At 54.9% G+C, this 19,781-nt stretch overlaps 1 protein-coding gene across 2 annotated transcripts; it reads right to left on the bottom strand.

The window, feature by feature from the left end:
* Positions 1-2,915: 2,915 nt before the first annotated feature.
* Positions 2,916-18,322, bottom strand: WNT6 (Wnt family member 6). 2 transcript variants are annotated; one of them, XR_001438772.3, is made up of 5 exons: positions 17,330-18,322; positions 6,239-6,459; positions 5,682-6,016; positions 3,344-4,139; positions 2,916-3,124 (listed from the first exon to the last, which is right to left on the bottom strand). XR_001438772.3 is itself a non-coding variant. In XM_001095541.5 (4 exons), the coding sequence occupies exons 1-4, from the start codon at positions 17,407-17,409 to the stop codon at positions 3,678-3,680; spliced, it is 1,098 nt and encodes a 365-aa protein (XP_001095541.1). In that variant the 5' UTR covers positions 17,410-18,322; the 3' UTR covers positions 2,916-3,677. The 2 variants fall into 2 exon arrangements, 1 of the variants encoding a protein (XP_001095541.1); XM_001095541.5 differs by having other exon boundaries at positions 2,916-4,139.
* Between the last annotated feature and the right edge of the window lie 1,459 nt (positions 18,323-19,781).

Genomic DNA, 19,781 nt, shown 5'->3' with positions numbered 1-19,781 from the left:
GCTTGGTCACAGAAGATGGACTAGTAACATGTGACCAGCAGTTTAAAGATGGAAGTGCATTCTCCCAATGTGCTAAAAAGCAATCAGGGACCCCTATTAGGTGATAGGAAGTGCTCAGAAAGGTTAACTGATTGACCAAGGTCAAGCTAGCAAACGAGGCATTTTTCATTGTATCATACTACTTCCTCTGAATTCCTTTTAACCTGCCTAGGGTGGTGCCAGTTCATGCCACTTTCCCAGCTTCCCTCTCTGGCATTGTGGAGGAAGATGTCCAGCATCATCCACCCTATCTCACCCCCTGCAGGACCCAGCAGTGGTAGAGACCGGAAGGCTGGCATCCCAGCCCTAGGACTGGGCCTGCCCAGACGTCTCAGACAGTCTGGAACCCTAGAAGCTTGACCCAAGCTGTTTGTAGGTCCTTGCTTCCTTTCAGTCCTATCCTCTCCTGCCCGCCACTCCCTTGAGTTTCCCAGATGTCCTGCAGGTCCTGTCTCTCTGTGTTAATAGAGAAGCTGGGCTCCGCATGCCCCCTGGTGGTCTCTGAGAGAAGTGCAGGAGTTTGGGTTTTGGGGTTTTTTTTTGTTTGAAGATAAGAGCAGAGCTTTGGGGAAGGCAGATCTTATAAACCTTGCCCTCAGGGAGCTTCATTTATCCTCTGTGTGGACCATAATGTATTTCCACTGTCTCCTTTGGTAAGTTAACAGAGTTTCCTTTGGTCAAGGAGTTCTAAGTCCAAATTCTCCATGACTTCTCTGAAGCCCAGACATTTGACCCAAGGGAGCCAAGAAGAGGCAGAAAGGAAAACCCTGGTGCCTCAACCTTCCCACTGCAGCCTGACACCCCTCCCCACCATGAGCCTTGAGGGTTGAAGCAGGCTAGGTCACCAAGTGAATGCAGGGACACTGCGGGGGAAGGACAGGGGTCCTGGAAGCCACGGTCTGTCACATCCAGAATAAGCTCCCTTTCCTTCTGTTTTATTTGAAGAACTGTGCTTTGCTCCCGGTGCCCACCCCGCCCCCCTGTGGTTCTAGAGAGGCTGTCAATTGCAGGCATCTCCCTAGACATCATCTCCCTGGACACCATTATTGGTTCAGGAATAGGCAAATGACCAAGCTGAACAGAAGTCCTTGGGACTTCTGTTGGAGACAACTGGGAAGGTCATTCTTCCTTTTTTTGGATCTAAGACTGCATATAGAGCTGTCATGGAGAAAGTCTGCAGGAGGAGACAATGAGGACAGTATGCCAAGAGAGGCAGAGATAAGCAGAAACAATAGATGCAGAGGTGAGGGAGAGGGAAGGAGATGAGAAAGAAGCCTGTGACACCATGTGAGCCCCTGGGTTCAGTTGTACCTGAATTCAAACTAATCTCTGGACTTCCCTGGTATAAGAGCCATTCATTAATTCTGTTTGGCCTCAGCTAAAAGTCAGGTACCTTCATTTGCAATCAGGGCCTGCCCAATATCTGCAAAGCATCATATGTCTATCCCCATTCTCACAGTAACTATCATTTATTAAACATATGTTTGACAAATTATGTATCATGAGCTATGCTACAGTCTTTCATATCTCAAAAAAAAATTATCCCAACAATCCTGCGAGGGTGTGGGACAGATTATGATGGCTGCAAATTCTTTGCCACTCCTCCCATTGAGAGGTGGAATTAATTTTCCCTCCTTTTGAATTTTGCCTGGCTCTGTGACCTGTTTTGACCAATACAGAGTTACAGTGATGCTATGTAACTTCCAAAGCTGGACTTAAGAGACTTACAGCTTCTGCCTTCAAGTTTGGTACACTCTCTTTTAAAAGCCAGTCTTGGCCGGGCGCGGTGGCTCACATCTGTAATCCCAGCACTTTGAGAGGCTGAGGCGGGCAGATCACAAGGTCAGGAGATCAAGACCATCTTGGCTAACACAGTGAAACCCCATCTCTACTAAAAATACAAAAAACTTAGCCAGGTGTGGTGGCGGGCGCCTGTAGTCCCAGCTACTTGGCAGGCTGAGGCAGGAGAATGGCATGAATCCAGGAGGCGGAGCTTGCAATGAGCCGAGATCCTGCCACTGCACTCCAACCTGGGGGATAGAGTGAGACTCCGTCTCAAAAAAAAAAAAAAGTCAGTCTTATGTAAGAAGTCTGACTATCCTAAGGCTAACATGCAACAAGGAAGCCCAAGTTAGCCACATGGAGAGAATGAGAGCACAAGAGAAGCTCTGTGTCCTAGACATGTGAGTGGGTGCTTCTTGGACTGTCCAGCACAGCACAGCCAATACTGCAGCAGAATGCAGCCATGTGAACCCAGGCCAATGGTTCTGCTGCATAGAGCGGACTTACCGAGCTGAGTTCTGACAAATCATGACCTCAAAAATCCTGAGAAGTAATTACTTTGGGGTTGTTTGTTATGTAGCAATGGATAACTGAAACAGAGCGAAATCCCTTTGTATAAAGAAAATGAGGCTAACTTGGCCTATGTTGTAAAGTTCTAAGCAGCAGCACCAACTGCAAACCCAGAGTGTCTGACCCCAAAGCTCATTTTTTTTTTTGTCTTCCATACCTTCATGGGCGAATCATTCCCCATTGCAGTATTTGGACTGGAGGAAAGTTGGAGGCTCTGAGTCCTGGAAGTTGGGCTATGCCCTCCCTCTTTCTCTCTGGAGGAAGATGAGAGCTCAAGCTTCAGCTCTGGAGAATCCAGAACTGCTCTCTGTCTCCTCACTTTCACCATCAGCTTCCCAAGAGGAACCAGAAGGAAGGAAATATTACTGGGTGCCAAGAGAAATGTTGGGACAAACTTGCTTCCTCTCCCTCTAAGTGTGATTAGAAATGCTGTTCTGGGCAGTCTTTTCAATGTGAATGGGGGTGAAGTTAGTTTTGATGGTAACAAAACCTGGTGGAGCTAATAACATGTGTTCATCACATTCTACAGTTTATAAAGTGCTTTAATCCCATGGGCTTAGGTATCCCCAAAAGTTTACCCAGAAATTCCCCAGGAGTCACAGAAACAGACACAATCCCCTAAAAGTTAAGACAAGGACGAGTTTGAGAGCTGAGCATACCATCGGAAGCTTCTGATGCCCCTGTCCCTTTAAAGAGGAATTGCTAGTTCTTCTCCGGCTTGCAGATCCAGGCCCTAGATGTGTGACAGGAGTGAACAAGAAGAATACCAAGGGGGGATAGTGAGTTTCCAGGAGAGGCCAACCTGGTCGGGAGACAGGGACCCAGGTGATGGCCCCTAAGGTGCTAGTTCTAGCAAAACTACCTTCTTCTGGAGCCTGGCAGCCTGAAGATGGGTCTCCCCGCAAACTGTGGGTCCAGCCCTAGTGGTTTAAATATCTTTATTGATACTAACCTCACCCACCATCCCGTGGCCAGCAGTTCTGGGGAGCCCAGTATCCAGAGGCCTTTAGACTGACTTGTTGGTTTCCTCCTAGAGGCCAAGGGGAGGGAGGGCCTGTACAGTGTCCTTTAAACGCTCCCGGAGCGCCTTTTCGGGGCCGTCCGGCGCCCTGGGCCTTCGTAGGTGGGTGTTCTCTCAAGTCCGTCGCCTCACCATTTCCTGAGGCATGGGAGTTGGGCTTTGGCAGGGAGAGGCTGGGCTCGAGCGGCGCCCGGTGCCGGTGCCCTGAGGTCCCGGAGGTGCGAGCCACCGCTGCGCGAAGTCAGTCTAGGTGCCGGGCGGCGGGTCAGAGGCAGAGGCTGAGCTCCTTGCGCACACGGCAGCGGTGGCACTGCACTACGCAGCACCAGTGGAAACGGCACAGGCAGTTCTCTTCGAGCTGCACGCTCTCCTGGCGGTGCCCGCGGCCGCAACACAGCAGGTCGCAGCCACTGAGGTCCGGGGCGCTGCTATTGCAGGCGCGGCCGCGCGTGCCGGGGGAGCCGGTGCGTCGGTTGGGGGCGCAGAAGTCGGGCGAATCAGCGGCGTAGAGGAGGTCCGCTCTGCCCGGCGGCTTGAGCGTGCGGACGGCGGGCAGTAGGGCCTTGCCGTCGTTAGTGCCCATGACGCGTGAGGCGCCGTGGAAGCGCTCCAGCAGCCGCGCGCCCACTTCGCGAAACGGAGGCAGCTTCTGCCAGCAGGTTCGCAGCGCGCACGAGCCCGACAGCCCGTGGCATTTGCACTCGGTGCGCGTGTGGCTCCGTACGGCCTGCGGGGAGCAGAGGGGCGGACGCATGTGGACAGATGGGGGTGCAGGGAAGGGCCCAGTGGATGGACAGAAAATAAGATTGGGAATGGGAAGTGAAAGGAAGAGGAAAATGCAGACAAAAGGAGACCGCAAGTTCAGGAGGAGGAAATCAAGGAAAGGACAGCTCGGAAGGGAGGAGCAGGAGGAATGGTGAGGATGGAGTAGTATGATGATGACGAAGCAGGGAGACGGGGGACAATATGCAGCGCAGAGATTCCAGGGTCCAAAGCCAGGGGGTGGGGGAGAAAGCAGAATGGACAGCAGGGATGAGATTCTCTCTGGAGGAGGGGGGAGGTGGCAGCTGTGGAGGCCTAGCCCCCTGCCAACCTGGCCCCCTCATTCCTACCCCTCACAGCCCCAGGCGGGGCTGAACAGAGATGCAGAGCCAGCCGCCTGGGCGTCTGTCTCCGCCATCCCGCCCCAGCCCTCTCGGCAGGTATGTGGGCCTGTCCGGACATTCCTCTTCGGGCCCCCTCCTCTCCCTGCCCGATGCCTCAGGCCCGAACCCTAGAGGACACGGTATGTATGGCGGTGTCCCTGGAGAACCCTAGAACTGAGGCATAGGGTGCAGGAGGGCCGGCTGGGAATGCAGTACTGAGAGTGGAACCCAGGCGGCCTCTCCCCTATTCACTGTTTGAAGCAGGGTCTAAGATTTTCCAACCCCACCAAGGATTGATGGCCCAAGAAAATCATTTTTGGAAGCTCAGAATCCAGGGGCTAACCTGACCTTTTGTCCACAGCCTGAGTCTACCCTACCCCCTCCTGGAACCATCACACCCAGACAACCTTCTTGCTCCTGAAGGAGAGCTCCTGGGGCTCTCCTCAATACAGAGGGGAGAGGAGAGGCTGCCATAGCTCTGGGCAGGTGAGACCTGGGTTGGGGTTGCTGGGCAGCCAGTTGGCAAGTGCCCAGAATTGGTCACAGCTGTCCTGGCCTCCACCTGACTCCCTCCAACCTCCACCAGGATTGGTTCCCTGTCCTTCGCTCTTTTCCATTGCCCCTCAGACATGTTCAAACTCTTTCTAGGCCTCTCTCACTCCCCCTGACTTCCCTCTACCCAGTCCCCAGACCTTGCCCTAGCTTCTATCCTGTCTTTCATCCCCACCTTTGTTTTATTCCTCTGCCCCTGCCCAGGCATCCAGACCCCCTACCCACTGCAAGCTTTGCTTCACCTGTCCTGTCTTGAAGCTGTGCCCTCTCTACCTGGGGTCACTAAAGACCCTCAGTCCTATTCCCTGAGTATCCCTTCCCCATTCTGCCCACTGTACCGCCCAGCATCTGGCCTTCTCAGACCCCCAAGTGACTCCTTCTTGAGGTTGGACACCCCTCCTCCCACATGTCCATCCATGCTTGCAGCCCGTCTTTCCGCACATGCCCACTCCCCCACACATTAACGCCCCCTCCACCTACACGCCCTCACTCCTGCCCACACTTTCTCAAGCACGCTCCTGCGGGCACACTCACATTTCCGCACACACTCACTCCGTCGTGCCCCTACGCACCAGCCGGCCCGCCTCGTTGTTGTGCAGTTGCACCAACGCGCGGATGTCTCCGCGTCCCCGCTTGTGCCGCGCGTCCATAAAGAGCCTCGACTTCTCGTCCCCGAAGTCCACGTCGTCGCCGCAGCCTCCCCACTCCCAGGCGGAGCTGCCTTCCGGGGAGCCCGCGGGGCCAGGGGGTCCGGGGGTGCCGGGCAGGCCGGAGGGCCGGGGAGGGGCCCGCCCGCGGGGCGCCTGGCAGCCGCACTGCAGCAGCTCGCCCATGGAACAGGCCTGCGTGACGGCGTGGCTGGCGCCCGCCGCGGTGATGGCAAACACGAAGGCTGTCTCTCGAATGTCTGCGAATGCAGAGGTGCAATCAGCACGGGTTGGGGCGGTCAGCTGGGGCCTGGGACCTGAAACCTGGGACCAGGGGCCTGGGAGGCAGGGTCCTTGCAGAGTGCCCAGATACATGCGACGGGGAAGTGGGGCTCAGGCAACTTCAGCGAACCAGCTCCCCACTCCTCGGGTCCCCCAGCCTGGAGAAAGCAGCCCCACTTCCGCCCCCTCCCCACACTGACCCTGCTGCAGGATGCGTCCAAAGGCCTTGCTGTGGCTGGAGCAGTTCCAGCGGCGGAAGCGGAACTGGAACTGGCACTCTCGCACCCCGAGCCGGGCGCCCCGGGCTAGCTCTGCCACTACTTCCGGCTCAGCCTGGCACAACTCAGCCTGCCTCCCGGCCAGCCGCCGTGCCTTCCTGCAGATGCTGATAGGGTCCATGACCAAGGGGCTGCCCACAGCCCTGGAAAGCAGATAATAGCAAGTCAGGGGTATAACCCTTATAAAGGCTTGGGGTGGAAGGGAGGGAGACCAGCCCTACTTAGCCCCCAGCCGGGAGCTGAGACATGCCCTCCCACCCTACCCCCAAACTGCACTTGAGATTGTCCTGCCTGGCTCTCCTACTATTCCATGTCTGCGTCCCCTCTTAACTAGTCTATTCTGATAATTGCTACAGAGCAAAGATTCAATCTTATCTTCCTGCGCACATCTTTGTAAATAAATCCTTATAGAAACTTGACTGAAGGTGAAAGCAGCTGGCACCAGGTAAACCAAAGTTAAAACTCAAACGTGTAGCCCAAAAGGGTGACAAGGAAAAGAAATCACAGGAGAAAGATCAAGAAGGCTGTCAAGGGAAAGAAAGTATGTGTCATCAAGAGATACCAAAGAAAAGTAAGCAGTATCAAGGAATGATATGGTCCTAGTGGACCACAAGCTGGATATGTGTCAGCTGAACAGCCCGGATGAAAGGCAAGAACAATCCCAGGAAGAGAGAATGCCACAAGATGTCAGAATGGGTTGGGAATGGAGCCTTGCTGAGAAAAGTCACACCCCCTCTGTAGCCCAAGTTTCTCCTGTAAAATGGGTGTGTTGGGCTTTCATCTCTAAGGTGGGACCTCCTACCCTGATATCTTCTGTGTCCCTGAACTGGAGAGCAGGAGGAAGGAGCTGGGGGCCAGGTCTCTGAAGCATTGTTGGAAAGTAGGTGACACTGACCCTTCTCCTGCTCCAGGATCTGTGGCTTTTTTTTTTTTTTTTTTAAATTGAGACAGTCTCGCTCTGTCACCCAGGCTGGAGTGCGCTGGCGCGATCTCACCTTGCTGCAACCTGCACTGCCCAGGTTCAAGCAATTCTCAAGTCTCAGCCTCCCAAATAGCTGGGACTAGAGGCGTGCACCACCGCGCTTGGCTAATTTTTTTGTACTTTTAGTAGAGACAAGGTTTCACCATGTTGGCCAGGCCAGTCTCAAACTCCTGACTTCAGGTGATCTGCCTGCTTTGCCCTCCCAAAGTGCTGGGATTACAGGCATGAGCCACCACACACGGCCAAGGATCTGTTGCCTTCTCTGAGCAGAATGGCAGTGAACCAAGCCCTACCTATTGGGGTGACATCACTGCTGGGGGGCAGGCAATGTTTGGCTTGGTAGGGGAAGACTCCATGGGAAGTTTCATGCACTTCCAGAAATCCCTCCACTCCTGACATTCATTCTGCCTGAGGAGAGAGCTGACATTTCGTTTCTGTACAGCAGACCCCTGAAGGTTAATTCTGTAGGGATTCACACCTGGGGAACCACTTTCATCAGCTTGCTCCTATTTGAACACTTAGCTGGGATCCCCATCTCAAAGGAATGAGTAGAGCGTTTGGGAACAGAGGGTAATTAGAGACCACCCAAAAGTTCTTCAGCAGAGGGCAGAAAAAAAAACTGGGTGGGGGTAGGGGTCCCAGGAGATAGAAAATATAGAGAATGCTGGTAGGTGGTGCCAGAGGTCAAGGTGGCCTACTTTTCAGTGTTGCTTTAGTGCATATCCGCCCCACTGTCCCCATTTGCTCCACAAGTACAGGCTGCCCAGGCATGTTCTGGCTCCACAACAATGAAATGTGATGGTCTTAAATAGAAGCAAGAGGAATTTAGGTCTTAAGGTAGAACTCTCAACACTAAGGACAGAAGTGCTTGAAGAGGTGGTGCAGGAAGATGTGTAATAAGCTCAGTCCTTTACGGTCTACAACACAAACACGTGTGTGTGCGCATGCATTCTCATGGCGCGCGCACACACTCACACACACACACACAAAATCAGGTTGCTGCTGTCATCCTTACCCAAGTAGCTCAGGAACCAGATGTCTCTCAATGGAGAGGCTACAGTCCACATCTTCCTTCCTGTGTACTTAAGACCAGCCCAGCACTGGCCCCCACCCTTTCCCAGCCTAGATAAGTAAAGCAATGGAGGGTGGGTCAGGGCACCCCAGTGACCCAGTGACTTTTGAGAGTTGATTGGTCTCTATGGATCCATCCATCTATCTGTCCCTCCGCTGCCCATATATCCTACCTCATTATAAGAAGGATTGGAGGCAGCTTCCAACATGGCTGTGCAGGGTCAGGAGATAAGACTATGAGCTTTTTGAGCATTAGGACTGCCTTATTTTCCTTTGCATCTCCTGGAAGACTTAGGTACTTAGTTTATATCCTCCCCCAACCCCAATTTGTATTACAAATGAAATTGTATAGTATGAATTCTGTGCTATATGTGAATAATACCTGTAGTATATTATACAACAAACATCATTTAATATGTGGTTTTGAATGAATAAACAAGCCATCTAAGAGAAAGTTCTCACTTGAGCCCAGGCCCCTGTCCACATCTTATTTCATGACTCCTAGTTCATTTCCTCAAACATGCTCTTTTCCCCCACTGAGAGTCAGAGGCAGGGAATGAGTCCTCTCTGCAGTCATCCAGCTCCTTATGTCTGGGGCTCCACCTGTGAGTCGGGGACTCTGCAAGCTCATCTTCCCCACCCCCGCTGCCCCTACTTCTAAGTTCCCCAGCCCCTCCTCCTCAACCCTGCCCTCTGCTAACTCCCTACTTTCTCAGGGTTGACTGGCTTTATCTTCCCAAGGTTACTCTACCCCATCCTTCTCCTCTCCCTCCTCCTCCCTTAAGAAGGCAGGAGGGAGTGGAGATGAGCAAGACAGAAAGACAAAAACCTCTTGACCTTCTCTGTTTCGCAGGGACTAGAGACAGGGAGAATCATGAGGAGTATGGAGGCCAGGGACTTTCAGGAGGTGGGGCTGGGGCTGGGGGGCTGCCCCAGAGCCAGTTCCTGGTCTGGGTCTGGCTCCCCAGGCTGGCTGGCTGCCTGGGAACTAGACTTGTTTACAAGCTGGTCAGGGGGAGGGATGGGCAGTAGTAGCAGCTAGAATCCCAAGGGACCAGTTTGTTCCCTGCCCTCCTGTCCTTGCTCCCATCCTAAATACATAGGAAATGAAACTCCAGAAGGGGCGTGGCAGGGGGCATTGGGCAAAACACCAAGCTTTGCTTCCGATCTCTGGTTTCTGTCAACTCTGTGTGGGCTGAGCCACTCTGAGCAAGTCAGTTCCTTTTGTGGGCTTCAGTAAAACTGAGGAGTTAGCATGAGAGACTCACATACCCCCTATAACTTTGGCTTTTGACACCACATCAAGTAATATCTCCCCCATCCCCACTCACCTTTCACCTTCCTTCCTTTATGCTTCCTTAGACAGTGAACTCTGCTTTTCAGGCCTTTGGGTCAGCATTGGCCTGGGATCAGCCCAGAGAAGATGTGCTCCTTTGGGAGAATTTGCCTGTTTTTGGGTCTGACGCACAGTGGTGGTCATACACAATATATAGGATCTAGGATCCTCATCAAACAGCCATTCCTGGGCATAGAAAAAAATGAGGCTACCCCTGAAAGAAATAAGTTGCGGACAAGAAGGGGCAAGCCTATGGATGGTCATTCTAACCGGCTTGGCCTGCACCAAGGTCTCTCTACTAAGGACCATGGTTGGTAGGATCAATTGCCCAGGGATGTGGTATCAGGGGCCAGCCAGTCCCTGTTGGCAACATCTGTAGACCTAAGCCCTGGAGGTCCTAGATTTCTGGCCTAACCTACCTTTCCATCTCTTGAGTCAGAGGGACAAGAACAATGTCAGAGATCCCCCAGTTCAGCCCCACCCATGTCACCCTCGTTATGCAGATGAGCAAGACAGGAGACAACTGACTCTGGCCACTGGTGGGGGGATCCCTATTGCAAGACACAGTAGATGAATATTTCAAACACAAACAGTGCTGTAGGGAAATGGGCACGTTAGATATCAGAAGACTTCCGGTGGCCTCCCACAGCATCCTCCACACAGCCCCGTACTCCTAGCAGGGTTGATTAACTCCAAATATATTCCAGATAACATCGCTAAACTTCTGGACTCAGACCCACCCTAAGTCATCAAAATCTTAGCATCTCTCCAAACTCACCTCAGATCCCACTTGCCCTAAGGAGCCTCCCTGGGCCCCAATCCCCACCGACCTTCCTCCATGCATCTCCCAAGGTGTCACTCATTTGTGGCGGGGAGGGGAGTGTCTGTTATCCTGCCAGTGGTATAATTAATTTTTCATGTTTGCTTGTCTTATCTTTCCAACTAGGTAGAAAACTCATCAAAAGACAATAAGCTCATGCATGGGCATTCATGGAGTACACTCAGGGTTTTTTGGGATCCACCAGACTTGAGTTTGGATCTGGGCTCTGCCATTTGCTTGTTCTATGATGTTGAGTGAGTCCCTAGCATGTGAAGTTGGCACTTAGTCTTCATTAGATGGATGATGAAAATAGTAATATCCACCTCCCTCCCAGATTACAGATGCAGAGAACCTGTCCAGAGAGTGGGCTTCCTCCAACTACTGGTGTTTGTCTTCCCACTCACACCCTTATTCATCTTTTGAGCCTGCCCAGTTTAGGGCAAACCGTAGGGTGCAGGCAGCATTGTGGATTTCCAAGAACAACCTTTTCTCCAACTCTCTGCTATTTCTTCTCAGCTTGGATCCCTGCGTCTCCTCCTCCTCCATCCAGCCCTGCTCCTGGACCAAATGTACCCTCTAGGACCCTCCTCTTCCCCAGCAGGCCCTCCTGGGTGGATCACTGAGGCCAAAGGGATCACAGCCCACTGGTTGCCCAATGCCCTCTGAAGGATCTCCAAGTCAGCCTCCCTCTATTTCCCCGCCCCTGCTCCTAAGGTCCCCACACTGACCCCACCTCCCACAAGCCAGCAGAGGGAGCCCTGAGCCCTGGGGCTGTGGGTGGGGGTGGGGGAGGTTGGTGGTGGAGAAGGGGCAGAAAAATGTTGCCTGACGGCTGCTGAGGCGGCTGGGCCCGGGCCTGTGCCCGCCCGCCTGTCCTGTCCTGCTCTGTCTAACTCGGTAATTACTGCTCCCCCTCCCCCAGCCCCTACCCCCACCCAAACCACCACATCAAAGCCAGTGATGCCCAGCTCCATTAACCCCTGCCTCCCCACTGCCCCCCAGCTACCCCATTCCCCCCTCACCACTCCTAACTCAACTTGGTTCCCTCTGCCCTTCCTCACCCATCTGTCTTCATCACTCTTGGGAGAAGTGGAGGCATTCCCTTCTCTGACAGACTTCGCTGTGCAATGGGCTTCCTATTGGTCAGGGCTGAAGCAGGCGAAGGTGCCCCAGGAGACTGTCCTGGGCCCTCTACTCGCCCTATCTGAGGGTGGGACGGGGGAGCAGGAGAGGCCTGTGAAAGATCCTGTGCCCCTTTCCTGATCTCCCACCCCCTTACAAGAATGAGATACTGAGCCAGAGGTGGACTCAGTCCAGCTCTGAGCTGCCTGGATTCTGGGTGGCCAGGGGCAAGTCATCTTTTCACTGCCTGTCCGTGACCTTGCCGCCTTCACATGTAAGTGAAAATATTGGACCTGATTGTCTCTAAGTGCTTTCTAGATCTACTTTCTAGATTAAACAGAGGTCTCGGAGCTGGAGGAACCAGCCAGAGAGGCCAAGGTGGAAGCCTCCCAGAGGCCTTTCTCTCCCTCAGCTCCTCCTCTGGCAGTTCTGGAGAAGCACCCGAGGGAGTGCCTGGCCTAGGCAGGAAGGAGGGTGCAGGCTGGGGGTGCTGTCACTGACCCACAAAGGACAGGCGTCTATGTTCCGAGTGCCTCCAGCCACCCTTCCGCCAGCCTGACAACCCTGCCCTCGCCTCATCCCCTCCACAGTGGCATTTCTCCATCATAGTGCACATTCTGGAACCCCGCCTTGCTGGGCCTGGTGAGCAAACCTCCTGCTAACCTCTCCCCACCAACTCCTGGCTTCTGATGAGAACAGGGCAGGAGGGGGCTGCACCCCCCAGGAAACGTCTCAGTGCCAGAACTCTGGTGGGCTCAGGGCATGCTCTGGCCTGGATTGGGCCAGCCTCCTTCTGCCCCTGCCCTTTTCTGCTCACAGCCCCATTGTCTCCCTTCAGGGGAAGCTGCCAAGGCGGGAGGCCTGGAGGGGGGAATGGATGGCCAACCCACCCCCTTCTGCACCCCACCCTGGAGCTCAGCAGGGGCCAGCAACAGGACTGCCCGCAATGGGTCAGGGCCCCAGATAAAGACAGGATGGGAAAGGGTGGTCAGGCCCAGCCTGGGTTGGGGGTGGCAGCTAGAAAACCTGACTGCCACAAAGAAGCTGGGGTCCTTTCCCTGCCTCCCTGTGGGGCCAGATGAGGCTGTCCTAGGCCTCTGGCTCCCATTTCCTTTTCCAGGAGGGGGGTGGATGAAAGACAAGATGGGATGGGGGAAGGGAGTGACACTGGGTGGTGTTTTCCCTAGTGGAACAAGGGGAGGGTTAGTTTCTTTCATAGAAAATATAAAACAGGACTGGGCACAGTGGTTTATGCCTGTTATCCCAGCACTTTGGGAGGCTGAGGCAGGCAGATGACTTTAGGTGAGGAGTTCAAGATCAACCTGGCCAACATGGTGAAACCCCGTCTCTACTAAAAATACTAAAAAAATTAGCTGGCGTGGTGTCAGGCACCTGTAATCCCAGCTACTTGGGAGGCTGAGGCAGGAGAATAACTTGAACCTTGGAGACAGAGGTTGCAGTGAGCTGAGATCGCACCACTGCACTCCAGCCTGGGTGAGAGAGTGAGACACTGTCTCAAAAAGAAAGAAAAGAAAAGAAAGGAAAGGAAAAGAAAAAGAAGAGAAGAGAAAAGAAAAGAAAAAACAGAAAGAGGAAGAGGGAAGAGAGCGATTGATTTGACCATTCTATGAGAGTGAGCTATTTTCTACATTCATTGATTGGAGGTATAAATAACGATGGGTCAGATGTTGTAAAGAACTTCCTGGGGGTGGGCAAGGCTGGAGCAGGGAACAGAGCGGAAGCGGGAAACTGGTGACTGGGAAGCTCTCCTTCTCTGCCTCACTCCCAAGACAGGGTTTGACAGGGCCACAGCATAGGCTGGATAACCTGGATGCAATGAGGCTGGACAAGATGACCTCCAGAGAGCCTGGCCAATGTCTTGGAATCTGGGATTCTATAATTCACAAAGATATTATTACAGATGAGAGAAAGACAGAGAGGCTGGAAGCAGAGTTTATTTTTATTGATTGATTGATTGAGACAGAGTTTTGCTCTGTCACCCAGGCTGGAGTGCAGTGGCATGGATCTCGGCTCACTGCAACCTCAGCCCCCCAGGTTCAAACGATTCTTCTGCCTCAGCCTCCCGAGTAGCTGGGATTACAGGTACCCACCACCACTCCTGGCTAACTTTTGTATCTTTAGTAGAAATGGGGTTTCACCATGTTGGCCAGGCTGATCTTGAACTCCTGACCTCAAGTGATCTGCCCGCCTCAGCCTCCCAAAGTGGTGGGATTTCAGGACTGAGCCTCTGTGCCTGGCCTGGAGGCAGAGTTTAGAAAGCATGCATCACATTGGAGTAAGGAGGGGGAGTGAAAAAGGTGGGAGAGAAACTTCTCAGGAACCTGGAGTCAGGTCTCCAAGCCAATTCCAAGGGCATGGGCCACACCCCTGCAGGACTCCCCTTTCCTGACCAAGACAGTCGAGTCACTCAAAGGTCCTGGGGTCCTCTCTGCTTCCAGCCTGGCTGCTGCTAGAATATCAGAGTGGGATGTAAGAGGCCGCTGCAGCTGCTTTCCTGGCCAGCACTGGAGCTCTGACCTGGCCAGGATTCTCTGACAAGTAGGGAGAAGAAGGCCAGTGAAAGCAGGTGCTGGGCATCGGGGAACAGCCTGGAAGTCCCTACTGGGAAAGATGCCAGCTGAAGTGAGACTGGGGGGCTGGGGGAGTGGAAGAGCCTCAGGCCAGTGGGAATTATTGGTCCAACCCATCAACCCACACTTGACCTTGGAGGGCACTGGTGGGGTGGGGAGGGATCAGGAGTGTAAGCAGAGTCAAAGATCCAGGGGAAGGGGGTCTGGGCTCAGACCAAAGAGATGAAGTGTCAGAAACAGACAGGTGACCAGGCGCAATGGCTCACGCCTGTAAGCCCAGCACTTTGGGAGACCAAGGTGAGCAGATTGCTTGAGGACAGGAGTTTGAGACCAGCCTGACCAACATGGTGAAACCTTGGCTCTGCTAAAAATACAAAATTTCGCCAGGCGTGGTGGTGGGCACCTCTAATCCCAGCTACTCAGGAGGCTGAGGCAAGAGAATCATTTGAGCCGGGAGGTAGAGGCTGTAGTGAGCCAATATTGTGCCACTGCACTCCAGCCTGGGTGACACAACGAGACTCCATCTCAAAAAATAAAAAATAAAAGAGGCTGGGCGTGGTGGCTCATGGCTGTAATCCCAGCACTTTGGGAGGCGGAGGTGGGCAGATCACTTGAGGTCAAGAGTTTGAGACCAGCCTGGCCAACGTGGTGAAATCTTGTCTCTACTAAAAATACAAAAACTAGCCAGGCATGGTGGTGGGCGCCTGTAGTCCTAGCTACTTGGGAAGCTGAAGCAGGAGAATCACTAGAACCCAGGAGACAGGTTGCCATGAGCCAAGATCGCACCACTGCACTCCAGCCTGGACGACAGAATGAGACTCTGTCTCTAAGTAAGTAAATAAATAAATAAATAAATAAATAAATATAGAAATATAGAAATAAAGAAAGAAAAACAAAATAAATAGAGGAGAGTGAAGGGGCCAAGGCAGGCAGGAGAGGCTCATTCCCTCTGAGGCACATCTGAGCAAGGCAGTTGGACACCTTATCACCGGGGCCCCTCACTCCTCACCCGGCACACCCTGCAGCTGTGGCCATGAAGGCCTCTGTGTTCTCCCACACCTGCCCGTGTCACCTCCTCCCCCACTCCCTTCTTCCTAGCTTCAGGGTCAGTCTCTCAGGGACCAGGCCGCTCTCCTTTGGCTTGGCTGCCACCCAGGAGTCCCTCCTGAACAAAGGAACCCCCACAGATATAGAGCCCAGAAAGGTGAATCAGCCTGTCCAATGACACTCCACAAACCCGTCTCCAGCACCAACACTCTCCTAGGCCTCAGGGCTCCTAAAGACAAGGTATCTGCCTTCCAGGAGCAGGGAAGAGAGACCTAAAGGACTGTTGTCAGCCAAATGCAGTAACTAGCATAGTTGCCCAATGTATGTGATACAGTGGGAGCACAGAGAAGCCAATGGAAGGAGGACAAGGGGGCAGCTTCAGGGTGGAAGTGGTATTTTAACTGTAAGGATAAGAATGATTTAGACAGACGGGGAGGGAGAGGAAGGAAGACAATGGCCATCAGGGAGGGACCCCATCCCCATACCTTGAAAAAGGGCAAAGTTAGGAAAGGCGTTTATGGGGAAAAGAGATTCCTTTACAACATTTTCCTTGAAACTCTGGATTTTAAATTTAAATGAATCCCCTTTTTCAATCCTGGGGACCCTGGCCAGGAGAAGCTGGGTTGTGAGGAGGGCACCGCACATACTAAGTACCTCCTAAGGTCCTGTTATTCTACACGTCCTCCTACCTAACCTTCCCAGCAAGCCTGCCAGGTGGGGAGACTGTTATCCTATTTCCAGTCAAGACTGAGAGGTAGGGAAAGGAAGTGACTAGCCCAAGATCACAAACATAATGTTTAGATCTTAGATCTATCTGCTTCGAAGCTGCCACTGCATTATACTAAGCCGGATCAAAGGGCATGTGTTCCCTAGTTGGGACCTGGGTCGTCCTCGGTTCGCCCCTTCCGTGACACTCGCGTGGGACGGCTCTCCGCATCACGGAGGATTGCGGCCCGCCGCTCCCTGTGTGGGCATCCCACTCCCTATCTCTCCAGAGCACCGGGATCTGCCTCTCTTTCAAATCTGGGGGGCGAGGGAGGAGCGGAGGGTCGACAACCAGCCAATCACGTGGCAATATGCAAATAGGCACGACCCTGCCTTCTTAAGATTGGCTAACCCGTCAGCGTTGTAGTCCAAGTCCCTCCTCTCTAAACACTGAGCTATTCCGGGCGAGGGTTTGCGGCTCTGGAGACCAAGGGGAAAAAAAGTCCTCTGGATCTGGATCTCTGAGCCGTCCCGGCCGGGCACCCTCCTTCCCCGCTTCGGCCCCACCCCCAGGGCTCGAAGCTCCCGCAACCTTCACTGCCTAGGTGTCCCTTCTAGCTAGGGCCAAGCCTGGGAAGACGCCCCCGTCCCTTGGCTGACCAGGCCCCTCTCCCTTCCCGCAGGACCCTCCCGGTCCCTTATCTCCCAGGCTGCACATTTTTTTTTTCAGTCATGACCCCCACGTCTGGAAGGGCTGGGCGCCTGGGTCCCATTCCTTCCTCTCCTCCTTTTCCTTGCTCGGGTAGGACAAGGTAGAGAAAACCAGGGTCCTGACTCACTTTCCCCTTTATATTCCCTCTCTCGCCACTACGATCCACTCCACAGGAGCCCGGAGAGAAGCTGGTGTGTTGGTAGGCAAAGCAGGGCGGGGAAGGGGCAGCTGTGTGGTCCTCTCTGCCTTGTGGCTTCCCACCTCGTTCCTGTCTTCTCCAAATCCAGCCCCCTACCCTGAATCCAGGGCCCTCCTCACACATTCTTTTCCTCGGGTATGTGTCTTTCCGAAAGCTCTTTCCTACCCACCCGCCTGTTCCTTGGTGAGCTGGGTGAGCGCATAACTTGGCGGGGGCGGGGGGGAGAATCCGGGAGGAGGAAACACAATAGAATGTGCCCAGGGGTTAGGAACCTCGAAGTGGCGTTCAGAAAGGCCCCCGGTGGGGGCCAGAAAGCTGGGCTCTGAAAGCAGGTAGAGCCCGGAGGCTGCGGAACACCCCAATCGGTCCTGGGTCCCGGAGTCCCCACCCTCCAGCGTCCAGAGCCGCTCCAGGACAGCCGGACTCACCACCACAGTCCGCCGACGTGCGCTGGGCACAGGAGCAGCAGCAGCAGCAGCCCGAGGCGGGAGGGCGCGGGCGGCAGCATCGTGACCGCCCTACGGCCGCCGGGGTGGGCAGGGGGCGAGGCTGCGGAGCCAACCGCTGCGCGCGAGGGCCCGGGCTTCAGGGCGAGCGCGGCGAGCTCAACCGCGGCAGCCGGGAGGCGAGGGCTCCGGCGGCGGCGGGGGGGCCCATCCCGGGCTAGGAGGGCGCGGCGGAGGCGGAGAGCTTACGGGGCAGCCAGCGCCTGTGTCTCCTGCGGAGCTCGCTCGGGAGAAGAAATCAGAGCCGGGGGCGGGGGTGGGAGGGGAGCGGGGCCGAGGCGGGGGCGGGGGGCAGGGGGCCGAAGGGGGGTGGCAGTTGCGACAGTCAGGCGGCGGGACTCTGGGGAGCGAGCCGTGCGCCCCGGGGCGGCGGGCGCGGAGCGCGGTGGAGGGCGGGAGCGGGGTGCCGGGGCGGGGCCCAGCGCGCTTCTGGCTGTGGGACCCGCCCGCCTCGCCCCCTCGCCTCGCCTCTCCCGGACTTCGAGTCCCCCGCCGCTCGCGGCCGCCAGGAGTCGGGGGCAAGGAAGAGCGGGGAAGAAGAGTAGAGAGGGGTGAAGGGGGGAGAAAGAGGAGCTGAGGAATGGGGGACGGGCTGGAAGGGAGACGTTTGACAGGTTTGTTGACTGTAAAGAGAGAAAACTTCCCAGGAATGAGGGAGTTTGGGGCGGGGGGCGGTGCAGAGGGAGATGCTGGCGCGGAGGCAAGAGAGGAAGTTGGCCTGGGGCGCGGGGTGCTTCGGCGAGGGTTGTCAAACTGGACCGCCCGAAAGGCGGATGCTGGAGGGGTCATCTCTTTCCGTGTCCCTCTTCGGTGCTGCACGCCCCTTCCTCAGCCTCTCCTTGAAGAAGGGAGGAAGCCATGGGCCTCCGCTCTCGCTCCCCAGCCATTCCACCTCTCAAGCCCGCGTTCCGGGGCGGGGAGGTGGGGGAAATGAGACGGCAAGAGGAGCCGCTCCAGGGCGTGCGCGCAAGCGCTGGCAAGTGTAAGCGAGCGGGAGAATGCAGGTCGCAGACTTTCAAGAGATCGAGGGGTCAGAATTCGCTGCAGCCCGGCCTCCCGTGTCCACGGGTCTCTGCCTCGAGTTCCTCCCCCAACCTGGCCCGGGTAGAAGGGGTGGGAGAGCCAGCTGCAGGTGAGATGGCGTTTATCTGATTTTCTAATGCCACAAAAATGTCTTTGATGCCCCAGCCCCCTCCCCACGGGGGGGAGGAGATCAAAGGCTCCGTGGGGAGGAGGGACAGCTCCATTCATCACGCCATTCAGCTGGCAGTGGGCAGCAGCCCCTGTCCCTCCAGCCCCTGACGTGCCCCAGGGTGCTGAGGGACAGGTGGTGTGGGACATTCTCCCTGCCACTACCATTAAGAGCAACCATCAACCTTTAAGGCTGTCCTGGAGTGGGGAGAACAGATCGAGTCCCTATGGCAGAAACGTCAGGTGCCCAGAAGAAAACTCCTGGTTGTTGGGAGAGAGGGGGACCTGATCGTGGGGACTGAGGTCACTTCCAAGAGAGACAAACAACCTTGGTGACCAGAAAGAGAAGACAAGATCCTGAGTCGCCCAGAGAGGGGGGACAAGTAGATCAAGATGAGGCCAAGGGGCTAAGGGAGGTGACCCCAGGGGAGGAGGCAGATGGGGGAAGGAATGAGCAGACAGAGATGAGAGGACTGGAGAAGTGTTGGCCTTGCCTGCAAGCAAGCTCCGTATCAGGGCTCTGGTGTCCAGTCTGCATCAGCTCAACCCCTTGTACTGGATACAGAGAGTTCTGATGAAGGGACTAGGACATGCTAAAGAAGGGGAACGGGGGAGTCATAGAGAGAGGGTCTGGTCCAAGCACTGCCCTCTCCCATTTTAGCCTTTAACATTATCCAAATGCCACACAGAGCCCCTGCACCTAGTAACTTTGCACACAGTTGCTGTTTCTACGGGGCAATGCCAATCTGGACAGTTACTACAGGTCAATGCCAACTTTGGACACTACACATTCAAAGACATACCCAGGTTGGGTGCACACTCCGGCCATGTGGTACCAAATAGCCAGCTAGAGGGCTCTGGGGGTCCCTGGAGGCTGCAGGTGGCCAGTGGCCAGCCTCCTGGGAGCCACTGCCTGGGTTCCGAACCCCCTGCCCAGCCCTGCTCCCACCCTGCTACTGTTATTGCAGATTATGAAATGCTCTCCCTATCCTGCATTCTTCTCCGAGGCAAGAATTTTAATGTATTTGTCTTTGTCATCAGGGGACCTGGGCTCTGAGACCGCCCTGCCTCTGCCTGAGGAGGGAGCGCCCCAAATCTAGTCCCTGCTGCCTCCAGACCCCAGCCTCTCTCCATTACCACCCCTCCCCCATGCCCTAGCTCTGCTCCCCGCCTCCCCCTCCTA

Source organism: Macaca mulatta, chromosome 12 (assembly GCF_049350105.2).
Source record: "Macaca mulatta isolate MMU2019108-1 chromosome 12, T2T-MMU8v2.0, whole genome shotgun sequence".
NCBI lineage: Eukaryota > Metazoa > Chordata > Mammalia > Primates > Cercopithecidae > Macaca > Macaca mulatta.
The sequence above is the reverse complement of the archived record's forward strand: the minus strand, read 5'-3'. Positions and strand labels throughout refer to the sequence as shown.